This window comes from Neofelis nebulosa, chromosome 2 (assembly GCF_028018385.1).
Source record: "Neofelis nebulosa isolate mNeoNeb1 chromosome 2, mNeoNeb1.pri, whole genome shotgun sequence".
Classification (NCBI taxonomy): Eukaryota; Metazoa; Chordata; class Mammalia; order Carnivora; family Felidae; genus Neofelis; species Neofelis nebulosa.
This window is the reverse complement of record NC_080783.1, coordinates 32,757,541-32,776,015: the sequence shown is the minus strand read 5'-3', so window position 1 is coordinate 32,776,015 and position 18,475 is coordinate 32,757,541. Positions and strand designations below refer to the sequence as shown.

General features: G+C 38.6%; 1 protein-coding gene and 1 long non-coding RNA gene across 3 annotated transcripts in view; one reads left to right on the top strand and one right to left on the bottom strand.

Moving 5' to 3' along the window:
- Positions 1–5,446: 5,446 nt before the first annotated feature.
- On the bottom strand, positions 5,447–7,079 carry LOC131499968 (uncharacterized). Its single transcript, XR_009256127.1, has 2 exons — positions 6,549–7,079; positions 5,447–5,720 (listed from the first exon to the last, which is right to left on the bottom strand). It is a non-coding gene; the product is annotated as an uncharacterized LOC131499968 (long non-coding RNA).
- Positions 7,080–7,089: 10 nt separating this feature from the next.
- Positions 7,090–18,475, top strand: part of LOC131499941 (cytochrome P450 20A1) — a 76,973-nt gene continuing 65,587 nt past the window's right edge. Inside the window, exons 1-4 of one of the 2 annotated variants that reach the window (XM_058708531.1) lie at positions 7,090–7,288; positions 14,527–14,576; positions 15,378–15,544; positions 18,066–18,208. In XM_058708531.1, coding sequence (XP_058564514.1) covers positions 7,217–7,288; positions 14,527–14,576; positions 15,378–15,544; positions 18,066–18,208 — 432 coding nt within the window. In that variant the 5' untranslated portion in view covers positions 7,090–7,216. Of the gene's footprint in view, positions 7,289–7,509; positions 7,908–14,526; positions 14,577–15,377; positions 15,545–18,065; positions 18,209–18,475 lie in introns of those variants that run through there. The other variant, XM_058708534.1, reaches the window with a different exon arrangement.

The following is an 18,475-nucleotide window of genomic DNA, read 5'->3' as shown; positions in this document are numbered from 1 at the left end:
GCTAAACAGAAAAAATATGCAGCTGAGAATCCTTTATCCAGCAAGTCTGTCATTTAGAATAGAAGGAGAGATAAATGTCTTCCCAAACAAACAAAAACTGAAGGAATTTGTCACCACTAAACCAGCCCTACAAGAGATCCTAAGGGGGATCCTGTGAGACAAAGTATCAGACACATCACTACAAGCATAAAACATACAGACATCACAATGACTCTAAACCCATATCTTTCTATAATAACACTGAATGTAAATAGATTAAATGCACCAACCAAAAGACATAGGGTATCAGAATGGATAAAAAAACAAGACCCATCTATTTGCTATCTACAAGAGACTCATTTTAGATCTGAGGACACCTTTAGATTGAGAGTGAGGAGATGGAGAACTATTTATCATGCTACTGGAAGCCAAAAGAAAGCTGGAGTAGCCATACTTATATCAGACAAACTAGACTTTAAATTAAAGGCTGTAGCAAGAGATGAAGAAGGGCATTATATAATAATTACAGGGTCTATCCATCAGGAAGAGCTAACAATTATAAATGTCTATGCGCCGAATACCAGAGCCCCCAAATATATAAAACAATTACTCATAAACATAAGCAACCTTATCGATAAGAATGTTATTGCAGGAGGGGCGCCTGGGTGGCGCAGTCGGTTAAGCGTCCGACTTCAGCCAGGTCACGATCTCGCGGTCCGTGAGTTCGAGCCCCGCGTCAGGCTCTGGGCTGATGGCTCGGAGCCTGGAGCCTGTTTCCGATTCTGTGTCTCCCTCTCTCTCTGACCCTCCCCCGTTCATGCTCTGTCTCTCTCTGTCCCAAAAATAAATAAAAAACGTTGAAAAAAAAAATTAAAAAAAAAAAAAAGAATGTTATTGCAGGGGACTTTAACACTCCACTTACAGAAATGGATAGATCATCTAGACACATGGTCAATAAAGAAACAAGGGCCCTGAATGATATATTGGATCAGATGGACTTGACAGATATATTTAGAACTCTGCATCCCAAAGCAACAGAATATACTTTCTTCTCGAGTGCACATGGAACATTCTCCAAGATAGATCATATACTGGGTCACAAAACAGCCCTTCATAAGTTTACAAGAATTGAAATTATACCATGCATACTTTCAGACCACAATGCTATGAAGCTTGAAATCAACCACAGGAAAAAGTCTGAAAAACCTCCAAAAGCATGGAGGTTGAAGAACACCCTACTAAAGAATGAGTGGGTCAACCAGGCAATTAGAGAAGAAATTAAAAAATATATGGAAACAAATGAAAATGAAAATACAACAATCCAGACGCTTTGGGATGCAGCAAAGGCAGTCCTGAGAGGAAAATACATCGCAATCCAGGCCTACCTCAAGAAACAAGGAAACTCCCAAATACAAAATCTAACAGCACACCTAAAGGAAAGAGAAGCAGAACAGCAAAGGCAGCCTAAACCCAGCAGAAGAAGAGACATAATAAAGATCAGAGCAGAAATAAACAATATAGAGTCTAAAAAAACAGTAGAGCAGATCAACGAAACCAAGAGTTGGTTTTTTGAAAAAATAAACAAAATCGACAAACCTCTAGCCAGGCTTCTCAAAAAGAAAAGGGAGATGAACCCAAATAGATAAAATCATGAATGAAAATGGAATTATTACAACCAATCCCTCAGAGATACAAACAATTATCAGGGAATACTATGAAAAATTATATGCCAACAAATTGGACAACCTGGAAGAAATGGACAAATTCCTAAACACCCACACTCTTCCAAAACTCAATCAGGAGGAAATAGAAAGCTTGAACAGACCCATAACCAGCGAAGAAATTGAATCGGTTATCAAAAATCTCCCAACAAATAAGAGTCCAGGACCAGATGGCTTCCCAGGGGAGTTCTATCAGACGTTTAAAGCAGAGATAATACCTGTCCTTCTCAAGCGATTCCAAGAAATAAAAAGGGAAGGAAAACTTCCAGACTCATTCTATGAAGCCAGCATTACTTTGATTCCTAAACCAGACAGAGACCCAGTAAAAAAAGAGAACTACAGGCCAATACCCCTGATGAATATGGATGCAAAAATTCTCAATAAGATACTAGCAAATCGAATTCAACAGCATATAAAAAGAATTATTCACCATGATCAAGTGGGATTCATTCCTGGGATGCAGGGCTGGTTCAACATTCGCAAATCAATCAACGTGATACATCACATTAACAAAAAAAAAGAGAAGAAACATATGATCCTGTCAATCGATGCAGAAAAGCCCTTTGACAAAATCCAGCACCCTTTCTTAATAAAAACCCTTGAGAAAGTCGGGATAGAAGGAACATACTTAAAGATCATAAAAGCCATTTATGAAAAGCCCACAGCTAACATCATCCTCAGTGGGGAAAAACTGAGAGTTTTTTCCCTGAGATCAGGAACATGACAGGGATGCCCACTCTCACCGCTGTTGTTTAACATACATAGTGCTGGAAGTTCTAGCATCAGCAATCAGACAACAAAAGGAAATCAAAGGCATCAAAATTGGCAAAGATGAAGTCAAGCTTTCACTTTTTGCAGATGACATGATATTATGCATGGAAAATCCGACAGACTCCACCAAAAGTCTGCTAGAACTGATACATGAATTCAGCAAAGTTGCAGGATACAAAATCAATGTACAGAAATCAGTTGCATTCTTATACACTAACAATGAAGCAACAGAAAGACAAATAAAGAAACTGATCCCATTCACAATTGCACCAAGAAGCATAAAATACCTAGGAATAAATCTAACCAAAGATGTAAAAGATCTGTATGCTGAAAACTATAGAAAGTTTATGAAGGTAATTGAAGAAGATATAAAGAAATGGAAAGACATTCCCTGCTCATGGATTGGAAGAATAAATATTGTCAAAATGTCAATACTACCCAAAGCTATCTACACATTCAATGCAATCCCAATCAAAATTGCACCAGCATTCTTCTCAAAACTAGAACAAGCAATCCTAAAATTCATATGGAACCACAAAAGGCCCCGAATAGCCAAAGTAATTCTGAAGAAGAAGACCAAAGCAGGAGGCATCACAATCCCAGACTTTAGCCTCTACCACAAAGCTGTCATCATCAAGACAGCATGGTATTGGCACAAAAACAGACATATAGACCAATGGAATAGAATAGAAACCCCAGAACTAGACCCACAAACGTATGGCCAACTCATCTTTGACAAAGCAGGAAAGAACATCCAATGGAAAAAAGACAGTCTCTTTAACAAATGGTGCTGGGAGAACTGGACAGCAACATGCAGAAAGTTGAAACTAGACCACTTTCTCACACCATTCACAAAAATAAATTCAAAATGGATAAAGGACCTGAATGTGAGACAGGAAACCATCAAAACCTTAGAGGAGAAAGCAGGAAAAGACCTCTCTGACCTCAGCCATAGCAATCTCTTACTCGACACATCCCCAAAGGCAAGGGAATTAAAAGCAAAAATGAATTACTGGGACCTTATGAAGATAAAAAGCTTCTGCACAGCAAAGGAAACAACCAACAAAACGAAAAGGCAACCAACGGAATGGGAAAAGATATTTGCAAATGACATATCGGACAAAGGGCTAGTATCCAAAATCTATAAAGAGCTCACCAAACTCCACACCCGAAAAACAAATAACCCAGTGAAGAAATGGGCAGAAAACATGAATAGACACTTCTCTAAAGAAGACATCCGGATGGCCAACAGGCACATGAAAAGATGTTCAGCGTCGCTCCTTATCAGGGAAATACAAATCAAAACCACACTCAGATATCACCTCACGCCAGTCAGAGTGGCCAAAATGAAGAAATCAGGAGACTATAGATGCTGGAGAGGATGTGGAGAGACGGGAACCCTCTTGCACTGTTGGTGGGAATGCAAATTGGTGCAGCCGCTCTGGAAAGCAGTGTGGAGGTTCCTCAGAAAATTAAAAATAGACCTACCCTATGACCCAGCAATAGCACTGCTAGGAATTTACCCAAGGGATACAGGAGTACTGATGCATAGGGGCACTTGTACCCCAATGTTTATAGCAGCACTCTCAACAATAGCCAAATTATGGAAAGAGCCGAAATGTCCATCAACTGATGAATGGATAAAGAAATTGTGGTTTATATACACAATGGAATACTACGTGGCAATGAGAAAGAATGAAATATAGCCTTTTGTAGCAACGTGGATGGAACTGGAGAGTGTGATGCTAAGTGAAATAAGCCATACAGAGAAAGACAGATACCATATGGTTTCACTCTTATGTGGATCCTGAGAAACTTAACAGAAACCCATGGGGGAGGGGAAGGAAAAAAAAAAAAAGAGGTTAGAGTGGGAGAGAGCCAAACATAAGAGACTGTTAAAAACTGAGAACAAACTGAGGGTTGATGGGGGTTGGGAGGGAGGGGAGGGTGGGTGATGGGTATTGAGGAGGGCACCTTTTGGGATGAGCACTGGGTGTTGTATGGAAACCAATTTGACAATAAACTTCATATATTGAAAAAAAAAAAAAAGTTAAAAATAGAACTACCCTATGACCCAGCAATTGCACTACTAGGTATTATCCAAGGAATATAGGTGTGCTGTTTCAAAAGCGCACATGCACCCCAATGTTTGTAGCAGAGCTATTGATAATAATAGCCAAAGTATGGAAAGATCCCACATGTCCATCAACAGATAAATAAAGATGTGGTATATATATACAATGGAGTATTACTTGGCAATCAAAAATAATGAAATCTTGCCATTTGCAACTACGTGGATGGGACTAGAGGGTATTATGCTAAGCGAAAATAGTGAGAGAAAGACAAATATATGACTTCAGACATATGGACTTTAAGATACAAAACAGATGGGGGAGCCTGGGTGGTTCAGTCAGTTCAGTGTCCGACTTTGGTTCAGGTCATGATCTCACCGTTCGTGGGCTCGAGCCCCGCATCAGACTCTGTGCTGACAGTTCGGAGCCTGGAGCCTGCTTCGGATTCTGTGTCTGCCTCTCTCTCTGCTCCTCCCCTGCTCATATGCTCTCTCTCAAAAATAAATAAAGATTAAAAAAATTTTTTTAAGATACAAAACAGATGAACATAAGGGAAGGGAGGCAAAATTAATATAAAAACGGAGGGGGACAAAACATAAGAGACTCTTACATACAGAGAACAAACTGAGGGTTGCTGGAAGGGTTGTGTTTGGGGGGGATGGGCTAAATGGGGAAGGGGCGTTAAAGAGGAGACTTGGTGGGATGAGCACTGGGTGCTATACATAGGGGATGAATCACTGGAATCTATTCCAGAAATCATTATTGCACTACATGCTAACTAACTTGGATGTAAATTTAAAAATAAATAAAAAATAAAAATAAATGCTCGGTGATAGTCATCACATCACTATGGTATTTAAATTCCTTTTCATACATTTAAAAGAGATACAATAATTTCAAATGTGAATATTTACAATACACTGAAAATTTAATCCTTTTAAGTCAAGATAAAAATTTTAGATGTCAACATCAAAATGTGTGAAAGTATATACATGGTTTCATAAAATATTTTTAGGTAGGGGCACCTGGGTGGCTCAGTTGGTAAAGCCTCCGACTTCGGCTTAGGTTGGTGGGTTCCAGCCTCACGTCAGCTCTGGGCTGACAGCTCAGAGCCTGAGCCTACTTCGGACTCTGTGTCTCCCTCTCTCTCTGCCTGTCCCCCACTCGAGCTCTGTCTCTGTTTCAAAAATAAATAAAACATTAAAATAAATAAATACATACATACATACTTTTCTCTTTAAAAAAAGTACAATTTCTGCAAAATAAAATATCAAATAGCAACATTTATATTTGCTATAGATGCCAAAAGCCTTGGCATTTTCAATGAGATGTTTCATGCTTACTCGAGAAGTCATTTATCACAGATGTTCTAAAATGCAATCTCAAATGATTCCACTTACTGAATTGCTGCCTTTGTGTGTGAATGTATGTGTGTCTGTGTGTGTGAGAGAGACACACTTTATACTATGAAAGCTATAAAAACCATACATACTTTGTGCATTCACTAAATGGAACACCAGTAAGTAATGGCCTTTGCCTTACATTATACATTATCAAAACTTCTGAATCACGGCTTGGGTGGCTTGGTTGGTAAGGTGTGGGACTGTTGATTTCAGCTCAGGTCATAATCTCCCAGTACGTGGGACAGAACTCTGGGACTGGGTCCAGGCTGACAGTCTGGAGCCTGCTTAGGATTTTCTCGCTCTCTCTTTCTCTGCCTCTCTCCTGCTCAAGCGCTCTCTCAAAATTAATAAACAAACAAACAAAGCCTTCTGAGTCCTGTGAAAAAGAAGAGGGATCCTAGGATATTTTTATGTTCAGAATAACTAGTGCTAAATACTAACGAGCATTTTGCCAGGAACTGTATTAAGTACTTTCCATAAAATACCTCATTTATTCCAGCAGGCAACTGTGTGTGGTACTATTTCCATTGCTTTATATATAAGGAAATGGAAGCTTAGAAAATTCAATTTTCTGAAACTCTAGCAGAGTCAGGAAATCTTACCATAACTGAACAGTTCGCTGCCTTCAATCACGAGAAAGTGTCAAGGAATCACATTTATTAGCACTTCAAATAAATTATTTTTCGAAACAAGGAACATCTAACGATGCTTGACTCTTAGACACTCCTGTCCAGGTTAGCTTGGGTCAGTGGTTCTCACGGTGTTTAACAGCTTTGTTAAAGTACAGACTTGCGGAATCCCTCTCGCTCCCAGGGTGGGGTAGAGAATCAGAATTCCTAGCAAGTTCCCCGGTGCTGCTGCTGCTGCTCCGGAAGCTACGCCTTAAGAATCTTTGGTTTATGAGTTTTAATCCTAAAATCATTGGGACAAGTGTTGGTCTGGGCAGAGCGATGGTAACTCCTAACGTGTTTCAGAAGCCTAGACTCCACTTTCTCCTGCGACAGGAACCCCCAAATCGTGGGCGTGCCCCAAGGCCTTGTCCGCCGCCAACTCCGCCCTGGGGTGTGGTTCCGGCCCCGCCGCGGGCCTCGGCACTCCATTGCTCTCCCCGCCAGCCTCGCCTGGACCCGGCCCCGCCCCCCGGTGGGCCCATTGGCTGTCAAGGTCCACAGGGCGCCTCTGCCCTCACGCCCATTCCGCAGAGCTGGCCAGACTGAGGCGCTGCTGCCGGAGCGCGCGGTGTGAGACGTGGCTCGTTGGCGGAAGAGCCATGTTGGACTTTGCGATCTTCGCCGTTACCTTCCTGCTGGCGTTGGTGGCAGCGGTGCTCTACCTCTATCCGGTAATCGCCGTCTCGGCCTCGGGGACTCTGACAGCCGCCCCAGCCTCTGTTGCCGCATCCGCGTCGCTCTGCGCGCAGTGGGCCGCAGGGAGCGGGCCTGAGAGGAGGGCTCCAGCTCTCGCTTGTGTTCCCGTTCCCGCATCGCGCAGCTGCAGCTCTCGGGCATGTGACGCCTCGCGGGGTGCGCGCGGGCTGCGCTGGGAGAAGAGCGGAGCGGGCGGCTCGAGGACCCCTCTGGCGCGCACGGCCAAGGACGCGTTGCCGCCTGAGGGCTTAGGGCCGTTCTTCTGGGTTCTGCTTACCTGCTCCCGGCACTTGCCACGCCTCTGTCATAGGCTGCGTGAGCAGTACTTTGGGGTGACTGTTGGGCAGTAATCCTGCCAAACCCAAATTCCATTTTCCAGGGTGTCTGGGAGGAAACTTGAGGGTGCGAGAGTGCTCCACTCCTTTGTCCTTTTCTGAGGATTCTCCTGGATTTTTTTTTTTTTTTTCTCCTTCGTGCCCTGCCTTTCGATCAGTCTTTCGGTCTGTTAACGAAATCCAAAGTCCTCACGGCCCAGATCGGTCTTGCTCTTCGCAGGGCCTCGGAAGCAAATGGAGCTGTGGAATGAGCGTTGTGGTGGGTTAGTTCCTGAGCTTGAAGTAGCGACTTTGCGTTAGCTCTGAATCTTGTTCTACTAGACTTACCTGCTTGCCTTTATCAGCCTCAGAGGGTGATTCTGAGAGGGAAAGGAGCTAGTAGATGAGCAATCATCTCTTAACCTGTTTACAAAACACGGTGGTGTTTTCGTGGAAAAAGTTAAGTAGCTGAGCTCCCCAAAACCTCACTGATAATAATGAGGGAACACCTTAAATGTTCAGAGATGGTAAATGGATTGGATTGGAATATTGCAGCTACACAACCTGTAATGTCCTGTATCCTGTTTATCTAGAAACTAAAGGTTTAATGACTCCAGATCCTGAGGTTTTTGTTTTTGTTTTTTTTAATTTTTTAAATGTGTGTTTACTTTTGAGAGGGAGAGACAGCACAACGGGAGGGGCAGAGAGGGGGAAGGGCAGAGAGAGAGAGAGAGAGAGAGAGAGAGAGAGAATCCGAAGCAGGCTCCAGGCTCTGAACTGTCAGCACAGAGCTGGTTACAGGGCTCGAACCCACCAGCCATGAGATCGTGACCTGAGCCGAAGTTGGACCCTCCAACAACTGAGCCACCCAGGTGCCTCTCCAGATCTTGAATTTTTGATAATCTTTAAATGAGATTGCCCTTTGATTAGTCTATAGGAAGGAGCACTGTTTAGTCTTTCATCCAAATATGGTTCCATGTACTGGCTATACAGCAGTGAACAAACCAGGCAGAAAATTCATATTCTGGTGAGGGGGAACAGATAATATAAACAAATAACACTAAAATACTAGTATTAAGTATTATGGAGCAAAACAAAGTTGGGAACAGGTAGTGTTATTTTAAAGTAGGATGGTCAGTTTTTTTAAGGAAAAATATTCCAGAGTGGCTGCACCAATTTGCATTCCCACCAACAATGCAAGAGGATTTCTTTCTCTCTACATCCTTGCTAACAGTTGTTATTTCTTGAGTAGAACTATCCTACAATCCAGTAATTGTACTACTGAGTATGTAACAAAAAATGCAAAAACTCTAATTCAAAGGGATACATGCATCCCTATAGAGCATTATTTATAGCAGCCAAATTATGGAAGTAGTGCAAGTGTCCATCCATAGATGAATAAAGAAGATGTGGTGTATACTTACAATGGAATATTATTCAGCCATAAAAAAGAATGAGATCTTGCCATTTGTAGTGACATGGATAGAGCTAGAGAGTATAATGCTAAGTGAAATAAGTCAGAGAAAGACAAATACCCTATGATTTCATTCATTTTTGGCATTTAAGAAAGAATAAATGAGCAAAGGGGGGAAAAGAGACAAACTAAGAAACAGACTCTTAACTATAGAGAACAAACTGATGGTTATGAGGAGAGGTAGTGGGAGGATGCGTGAAATAGGTGATGGGGTTTAAAGAGTGCACTTGTCACGGTGAGCCCCACATGTTGTGTGAAAGTGTTAAATCACTATATTGTACACCTGAAACTAACACGGTATATTAACTATACTGGAATTTAAAATTAAAAATATTAATAAAATAGGATGACCAAGAGGTAAGGAGAAATTGGAAGAGAGACCTGAAGGAGATGAGGGAGGGAGCAAGCCATTCAAGTATCTGAGAAAGCATTCCAGACAAAGAGAATAGCATATGCACATCTTCAGGGGGAAACATCCTAATGTGTTCCAGGAAAACAGAAGACTAGTGTGGCTGGAGTGGAGTAAGAAAGATAAAATCAGAATGATGGGGAGGAAAGGCAGGTTTTTGTTGTAGGTCAGTTTATGGACTTGGCATTCATTCTGAAGTAGGCCACTGGAGGGTTTCAACAGAAGAGTGACATTTTAAATTTAAGGGAGTTAAAAATTTAATATTATTAGTTAAATCTTAAGCAAATCATTTTGACGGATATGTTAAGAATAAACTTGTGGACCTAGGGTAAGGGTAGAAGTAGGCAGGGTAGTTAGGAAGCTGTTAAAATAATTTTGGTGAGATCTGGTGCTAGCTTGATAGCAGAGATGGTGTGGAGGGAAGAGTTATGTTTCATTTGGAGCATAGACAATTTAATAGGAGGGAAGGTGGAATATATCGGCATACATGTAGGCAGATGATAGTCATGGTGTGGAAGTTATTTCCTGATTGCTTTCATTTTTTCAATGGAAAAGTAGCAAGATTATCAGTTACTGGTGGGGATAGGGGATTTAAAGAAAGAAAAGGAGCAGAAGAGCCATCTAGAAGATTACAGAATGATAGACTAGGGAAGTGTGTGATTTCCAGGCAGTTCACTGGAGGTTCATGAAATTAAAATAAGACTAGTCAGCATGGTTGTGTTTCTCTTCAGCTGTGTGGATTCAGGGACAGTTTGTCAGATGTTGGATTTAATTAGAATTGGTGTTTTGCTGGGACACCAGGATATAGGGCAAAAGGATACAGGACAAAGGAATGTTTATAATGACGTACCATGGAACCTAAGCTGAGTAAAGTGGAAAATGAATATGTAAGTGGATGTGTTAAAAGTACTTTTTGGGGTAAAAATAGTTTTTGGAGTGAAGATAATAAAAATAGTTGAGAAGGAAAGATAGGAGGTGCTTGGAGATTTGGATGCTTAATTCTGGAGATGTTGAAGTTCTTGGTCATGTAAAAATCTAATTTATGGGGACACCTGGGTGGCTCTGTTGGTTGAGCGTCCAGCTTTGGTTCAGGGCATGATCTCGTGGTTTGTGAGTTCGAGCCCTGCGTTGGGCTCTGTGCTGACAGCTCAGAGCCTAGAGCCTGCTTCGGGTTCTGTGTCTCCCTCTCTCTCTCTCTGCCTCTCCTCCATTCACACACTCTCTATCAAAAATAAACGTTAAGAATTAAAAAAAAAAATCTAATGTATGACCATGGGAATGAGTTGCTAAGATAGGGTGGAGGCTTGAATAGGGGAGAGATGGGTCAGGGAAAGAGGATAAACTTCTGTAGGTATAGGAGTCTGGGGATGAGAGAAGACCTAAGGTTGGTAGTCCTGGCCTTTGTGTGGTGTCTAATATAAGTAAGGAAAAAGATCATAATAACACTCTGGATAGTCTCAAGGCCAATGGTAGTGGTGAGGCAGTGAAATGGGGAGATTGAAGTTTTGCAGGGTTTTGTCCAGGTGCATACCAATTTTGGGATCCCTCTCATCATTTTAGCTATTTGGGAGATGTGGATGTAGTAAAGAGTGGGAGAGCATTTTACCTGGCATTCTGAGGTTCACTCTTCATTTTTGCTGATGAAATGTGGCATTTGCTATAGGAACCATTTTATCCAGAGGATGCACAGACTTCTAATGCTACCTCTTCCTGTTTGCTGATGGAGTTGTGGAAGCCAGGATTAGGTTAGTGGAGAGGGATTGTACTTAGTATTTCCACATCGTTAGAGTTTATTCACCCCTGCGTGTCAGTAGTTTTTTCCAAATATTCAACATTTCTGTCATAACACTACTCTGTGAAGGTGTCCAAATATTCAAAGACATCAGTTGCATTTTCTTCAGCATGAAGATACACATTCTGGAGCCATCCATCTTCCTTCCCCAGCTGGTACTGGTTATAGTCTCCTTCAGTTTAGCTCTTGTTCTTTTACTATCACTGTGGGTATTCTCTTCACCTGTGTTGTGTACCCTATTTCCTACATGCCTCACAATCCTTTCTTGTTTCACTTGCTATATATGCTGCAGTGCATCATTTTACAGTAGCTTCCTAAGAAAGTGTGCATGGAAAATACATTTTATGAAACCTAGCTTATTTGAAAGGTTCTGTTCTAGCTTTACACTTGAATAATAGTTTGGCTTCATATTAGATTATAGAATATTTTCCCTTAGAATTATAGGTGCAACCACTCCGCCAGCCTGTTTTTCCTGAATTTGGAATCTTGAGGTTTACTTCCAGAAGGATGGTAATCAGAGGAATAAAGAATCTGTATGCCAACTTTTTAAGAATTGGTTAAGTCTGTGTCTTACCTTATGTCTTATCCAGGCTTTCTGGTTACTGAGTGCAAATCTGATTGCTTTTTTAGGAATCCTCCTTCTTCCTCTGCAGACTCCTAGAGGAGGCCTCTCAACTATGTCAATCACTTCTCCAACAGCTTAACACTTTCAGAAATTTGTTGAATTGTTCATTCTGTTATTTCCTCTCCCTTTCTCTTTATTTTTGTTTTCTCCTTCCTTATTCACTTTCATTTAGTGGGATTTCAGAAGGAACAGATAATTGATGAATGTTATGGATCTACCATGTTTAAAGAGAAATCAAGAAGCTTGTTTTATGATTAATAATTTTATCCCAGGAAATTGAAAGTAGGATTTTTTATACCACTGGGTTTATCTTTTTTCTAATTTCCTCCCTATTTAAAATATTAAACTTGACAAGTTTCCATTATTGATGACTGTAGGATAGAATTATACACTGTAGATTTCATTGTTATCAGCTAAATACAAGTGACACATACTATGCATACTATTACCTAGATAGCATTCTTGTAGTATTTAGCAGAAACTGAAAAACTCTATAGTTAGTACCGTTCAATCTAGTATTTCTCTTTTGGCATATATACCCCAAAGGAGGAAAAAAGTAAAGTTTTACAAAGATTTTTATAGCACTACTTATATTAATGAAAAAACAAGAAAGAAAAAAAAATAGCCGAGATGTTTTATAGCAGTATAGTAGGAAAATGATTAAGCAATTTCCTTTTTAAAAATTTTTTAAAATTCAATTAAAAAAATTTTTTTTCGTGTTTATTTATTTTTGAAGAAGAGAGAGACAGAGCATGAGCGAGGGAGGGGCAGAGAGAGAGGGAGACACAGAATCCGAAGCAGGCTCCAGGCTCTGAGCTGTCAGCACAGAACCCGATGCGGGGCTTGAACTCATGAGTTATGAGATCATGACCTGAGCCAAAGTCAGACGCTTAACCAACTGAGCCACTCAGGTGGCCCTCAATGTTTTTTTAGTTTTTAAAAATGTTTATTTATTTATTTTTGAGAGACAGGAAGAGTGCACAAGCAGAGAAGGAGATACAGAATCTGAAGCAGGCTCCAGGCTCTGAGCTGTCCGCTCAGAGCCCGATGTGGGGCTTGCAGTCAGGAACTGCAAGATCATGACTTGAGCTGAAGACGAATGCTTAACTGACTGAGCCACCCAGGTGCCCTAGGCAATTTCTACTACATGATGAACATAGTTTAGCCTTTAAATGTTCAAGTATGTTGAATCACTATGTTGTACACATGAAACTAATATAACACTGTATGTTAACTATATTAGAATTAAAAATAAAAAAGGAAACCTCTTCTTTTAATTAAGATATAAAACAATAAATGCTCAAGTAAAGAAATATTTATTCATTTATTTATTATTATTTATTATTCATGTTAATTAGGAAAAAGAAAGGGGGCAGAATGCTAGATAGATAAATGCTGACTAATATTAATCAAAATTGTTGACAAAATTCAGAATTGATCCTGGAGTAAATATTTCATGTTATTTTTTCTATAAATATTTAGTTTATTTAAAAATGATAAAAAGCTGGGGAGCCTAGGTGGCTCAGTCAGTTAAGCATCTGACTTCGGCTCAGGTTATGATCTCATGGTTTGTGACTTCGAGCCCCGCGTCGGGCTCTGTGCTGACAGCTCGGAGCCTGGAGCCTGCTTTGGATTCTGTGTCTCCCTCTCTGTCTGCCCCTCCCCACACACACTCTGTCTCTCTCAAGAGTGAATACACATCAAAAGAAAATTATAAAAAGTTATATTAAAGAATAATATGCTTGTCATAAGATAAAAACTAAGAAAAAAATAACATTGATCCCAAAACATAGCAGCTATAACCCCAGTATAAAATTGTAAATATTAAAATTTTACATACTTTTCCCCAGTTCATTTTAGAAGTTGTTACTTGAGCAATTTGCTATGAATTATTTTATTATTTGTATGCCACACACCTCAGTGACTGTATGACCCTGACAATAATGACTATATTTGGGCCGTCTGAATGGCTCAGTCAGTTAAGCATCTAATTCTTAATTTCAGCTCAGGTCATGATCTCGCAGTCATGAGATTGAGCCCCAAGTCAAGCTCTACACTGAGCATGGAACCTGCTTAAGATTCTCTCTCTCCCTCTGCCCCTCTCCCCTACTTGTGCATGCTTTCTCTAAAATAATTTAAAAACTGACTACATTAAAGCAAAAGATGAATATCATATTGTATTTTGGTAAATTCTTTGGCTAGAAAGAGAACAGTTTTAGGAATGAAACTCTTGTAAGCATGACATTGATTTTTTTTTATAAGCCAAGCCAGAAGGGACCATACGTAGACTCAGAACAACAACAAAAAAGGTACTTTGTTATATATTAGTTGATGTAGAATGGATATTAAAACTTTCAAACTTGTTAGTTTAATTGACACAGAGGAAGCATATTAAGATTATTCTTTTAAATACAAAGAACCCAGTTTTTGTATTTTAATACAGAAAGAATTCTTGATATTCAACCAAATTGGAAAGCCATCACTTAGTCATGCAGATGTCTTGGCAAAACATCTGACTTATGGGTTATGTGATTATACATTAAGTTATATGTTATACATTAAGTCATTATACTAAACTATTTTAAAATTTCTCCTTAAGGCTTCTAGACAAGCTGCAGGAATTCCAGGGATTACTCCAACTGAAGAAAAGTGAGTAGTTATTATTGTTATTATTTTTTGGAATTCAGTAGAGTTAACTCTTATTTAATTTTTGGTATCAAAACTAAACCATATTTATAAATTACATAGTTTATTTAATTCCTTTATTTACTCTAAATTTATCTCTGGGCCTAAACCTGAACTTTGTTAAGAACAGAAAGGAGAGCTGTATAAACAAAAACTTTAATTGCTTTCAGGTATCTGGCTGGCTTATTCATTAGAACATCCAACTCTTGATCTCAGGGTTGTGAGTTCAAGCTTCACTTCGGGTGTAGAGTTTACTTTAAAAAATAAATAAGAAATAAAAAGTTACACACACAAAACCTGAAAAAAAAAACCCCAAAACTTTAATTGCTTTCACTTTCTCTGGCCAGAGTATTGAAAATAAAAAACAATAATTAAGATAGAAGGAAATTAGAAAAAAATGCCAGAACTGATCTGATGATTTAAATCAGCCTATGATGATGTTCATTGCTATTTCAAAATGAGATGTTGCAAAAATGGGGTTATTTTCCATTGTGTAAGTCAGATGTTCCTTGTGTAGCTTTTTTCTTGGTTTGAATTGTTACAAATTCTCAAAATATCAGAAAAATCCATATCTAAATATAACTACAGAAAGTAAGGAGTCAAATTTAATTAAGTTTTAGATTTTGCAATAATTTGCATTTCATTCAACTCTGCTCTCACCTGTTGACACAGTTAATTCAGTATCAGTTATTGTTTTTCTGATTCTTCCAAGTTAAATTTCTTATTTTTCCAAGTTATTTTTTTCAAATGTTGTTCTTTTCTCAGAGATGGTAATCTTCCAGATATTGTGAAGAGTGGAAGTTTGCACGAGTTCCTGGTTAATTTGCATGAGGGATATGGGCCTGTGGTCTCTTTCTGGTTTGGCAGGCGCCTTGTGGTTAGTTTGGGCACTGTTGATGTCCTGAAGCAGCATATCAACCCCAATAAGACATGTAAGTTTAATTTTTTTTCTAATTATCTGATCCTTATCTTTTACGAATAAACATCTATACATGAAGAGCCACACATTGTTCATGGGTAAGACTAGCTAACATTTGTTGAATGTTTTATACTATATGCCAGGCATTATGCTAAGGTCTGTATAATTAGTACCTCACTGAAGTTACAGTATTGTAAAATGATTATTTTTCTCCTCAGTTTATAGATATATACAGTAGAATCCCAATATAAATTCCAACAGGATTTTTTTGAAAAAAATAGATCCAGGGTGCATCTGGAATAGTAAAGGTACTTGAGCAGTCAGAAAGCATCTAGAAAAGAATATTCATGAGGGGAATACTTATACCATCTGATAGAGCAATGTGCTATAAATCTAGATTAATTTAAAGAATCTTGTATTATGATAAGACTAGACAGATTGATGGAGTAGGTAGTCTGGTAGACAAACCAAGTATACATGATAAGAGAGCATTTTATGATAAAGGGGAAAGGTGATAAACGGTTTTGGAAAACTGGTTAGCTATTTGGAAAAAATAAATCTGCATCCCTGCCTTGCTCTTTATAGCAAAATAAATTCCAAATGATTAAAATTTAAAGCCCTAAAAAGTATTAGAAGAAAACGTGGTTAAATATCAAATTGAGGATAGATGTTGATAAACCTTTTCTTACCATGAGATCTAGGAGCCATCAAGCACAAGATAGGTAAACTATCTTAAATTTTTATGTAAATCTATATAAAAATGAGAAACTTCAGTACAATAAAAAGCACAGATTACTAACCATGATGTGTAGTTGATTACTATATTTCTGTAAAATAAAAAGGCACCCTGAAAAAGTTTAAAAGAGATGGGGAAACTATTTACCATCCATATATATAAGTAAAAACTAGTAAGAAAATAAAAATAAAATGGAGATATAGAAAAATGGGCAAAAACAAGGTAATTAAGAAAAGAGGAAATAAAAATGGCCAATAAATAAATGAAGATTTCAACCTGTCTAATAATTAGTGGGATGCAAATAAAAGTTTTACCTATCTTACTTGGAAGATATGAAAAATATTGGCAAAATGCATTGTTGCTAAGGGAATAGGCAAACGAATGTAAATATTTTATAAACTTGGGAGAGAGGGTTGGCAGGATCTTTGATTTAGCAGTAATATCATAAAGAATTTATCATAAGTTGATATTCATATAATGAGAAAAGACATAATATTATTTACAATAAAAATTTGAAGCAAAGTTAAATGTTAGTGGCTGAATGAAAAAATATAATCAGGCCTTAATATGCTGATGTAGATTTATTTTGTTTGCCAAGTATCTATATGGGCTACTATATGCCAATACTATTATAAGCCATTTACAGATATTAACTCATTTAATCCTTAGAACAACCTTATGAAGTAGACATTAGAGAAAACAGGTGCAAAGAGGTTAGGTCATTGGCCCAAGATCACACAACTTATTAGTGATAGAAATGGGACTTGAAGGTAAGCAGTCTGGCCTGAGTTTGTATTCTTAATCACTAAGCTTTCCATAACATGGAAGGATGGCTCTGTCAGGAAATGCAAAGATGAGTAAAACCAGACGTGGTCTCTGCTCCTGTGGAGCTTATGGTGTATTGGGGAGTAGGAGAACCATGTAAACATTGAAGTGATCATACTAATGAACTGGGAGAAGTGCTCTGAAAGAAGTGTTTGTATTTGTAAAATCTGACATTTTTCTGTTTCCTTCTGTTAAGTAATGTTAACAGCTATAAAAACAAAACAAAACAAAAGCAGTCTTATTGGGGCAGCTGCGTGGCTCAGTTGGTTGAGCAGCGACTCTTGACTTCGGCTCAGGTCATGATAGCACAGTCATGAGATTGAACCCTGTTTGGGGCTCTGAGCTGAGCGTGGAGCCTGCTTGGGATTCTCTCTCCCTCTGCCCCTCCTCTCTCTCTCTCTGTCAAAAAAAAAAAAAAAATGCAGTCTCAAAAATGTTTAACATTATCTCTCTGGTGAAATTTAGACGAATTTTCTTTTGTATTTTACTGTTGTTTTAATTGTTTACAATGACAATGTATTTTTTTTTTATGAAACAATATAGTCATTAAAGAAACACTTAAAAAATGGATGAAAGAGAAAAAAGAAATTTCTGCACTCAGCCAAATAATTTTAACTGTAATACTTAACCTTTACACACCAATAACAATTTTGCTTTAAAACCAGTGGAATGAGCTTTTATAAAAATCAAAGATATTGTTGTCATGTAGGTAGAATATTTATGTTAAGTATTAATTATTTATAGTGTAATTGCCAGTCAGGATATTGTATTCTTAACAGTTTTTATTGCCTCTTGAACTGTTCATATTTAGGAAAGATAATGAAGGGAGTTGGGAAAAAAGTTGGCATGCTGTTAGCTACAGTCCCCTACCTCCTTGATTTCTTTGTTTTGTGCTAGGTTTTTATAGTTGTTTTCTTTGTTTTCAGTTCTGTTGCCCACTTGGACTCAGAAATGCTTAATTTGTCTGTTTCAGCGGACCCTTTTGAAACCATGCTTAAGTCATTATTAAGGTATCAATCTGATGGTGGGAATGTGAATGAAAACCACATGAGGAAAAAATTATATGAAAGCGGTGTGACTAATTCTCTGCAGAGTAATTTTGCTCTCCTGCTAAAGGTAAGGTGATGAGAAGTGTGGCCCAGAATTCTTTAATACAGATGATAGTATATTTTTGACTATTAGTGTGTCTTGTCTTTGCTACTTTTTTTCTTGTCTTTCTAAGCTGATTTTTATTCTCCTGAAATTCTAAAACAAAACAAACAACAATAAATAATCTTCACACCTGTACTCTTCTGTGTAAGTTGGAATGATGGGAGTGGAGAGAACCTGAACAAATTTTCTGTGTCAATAGATTTGTCCTTTGTGTTCAGGCCAGACTCTAAA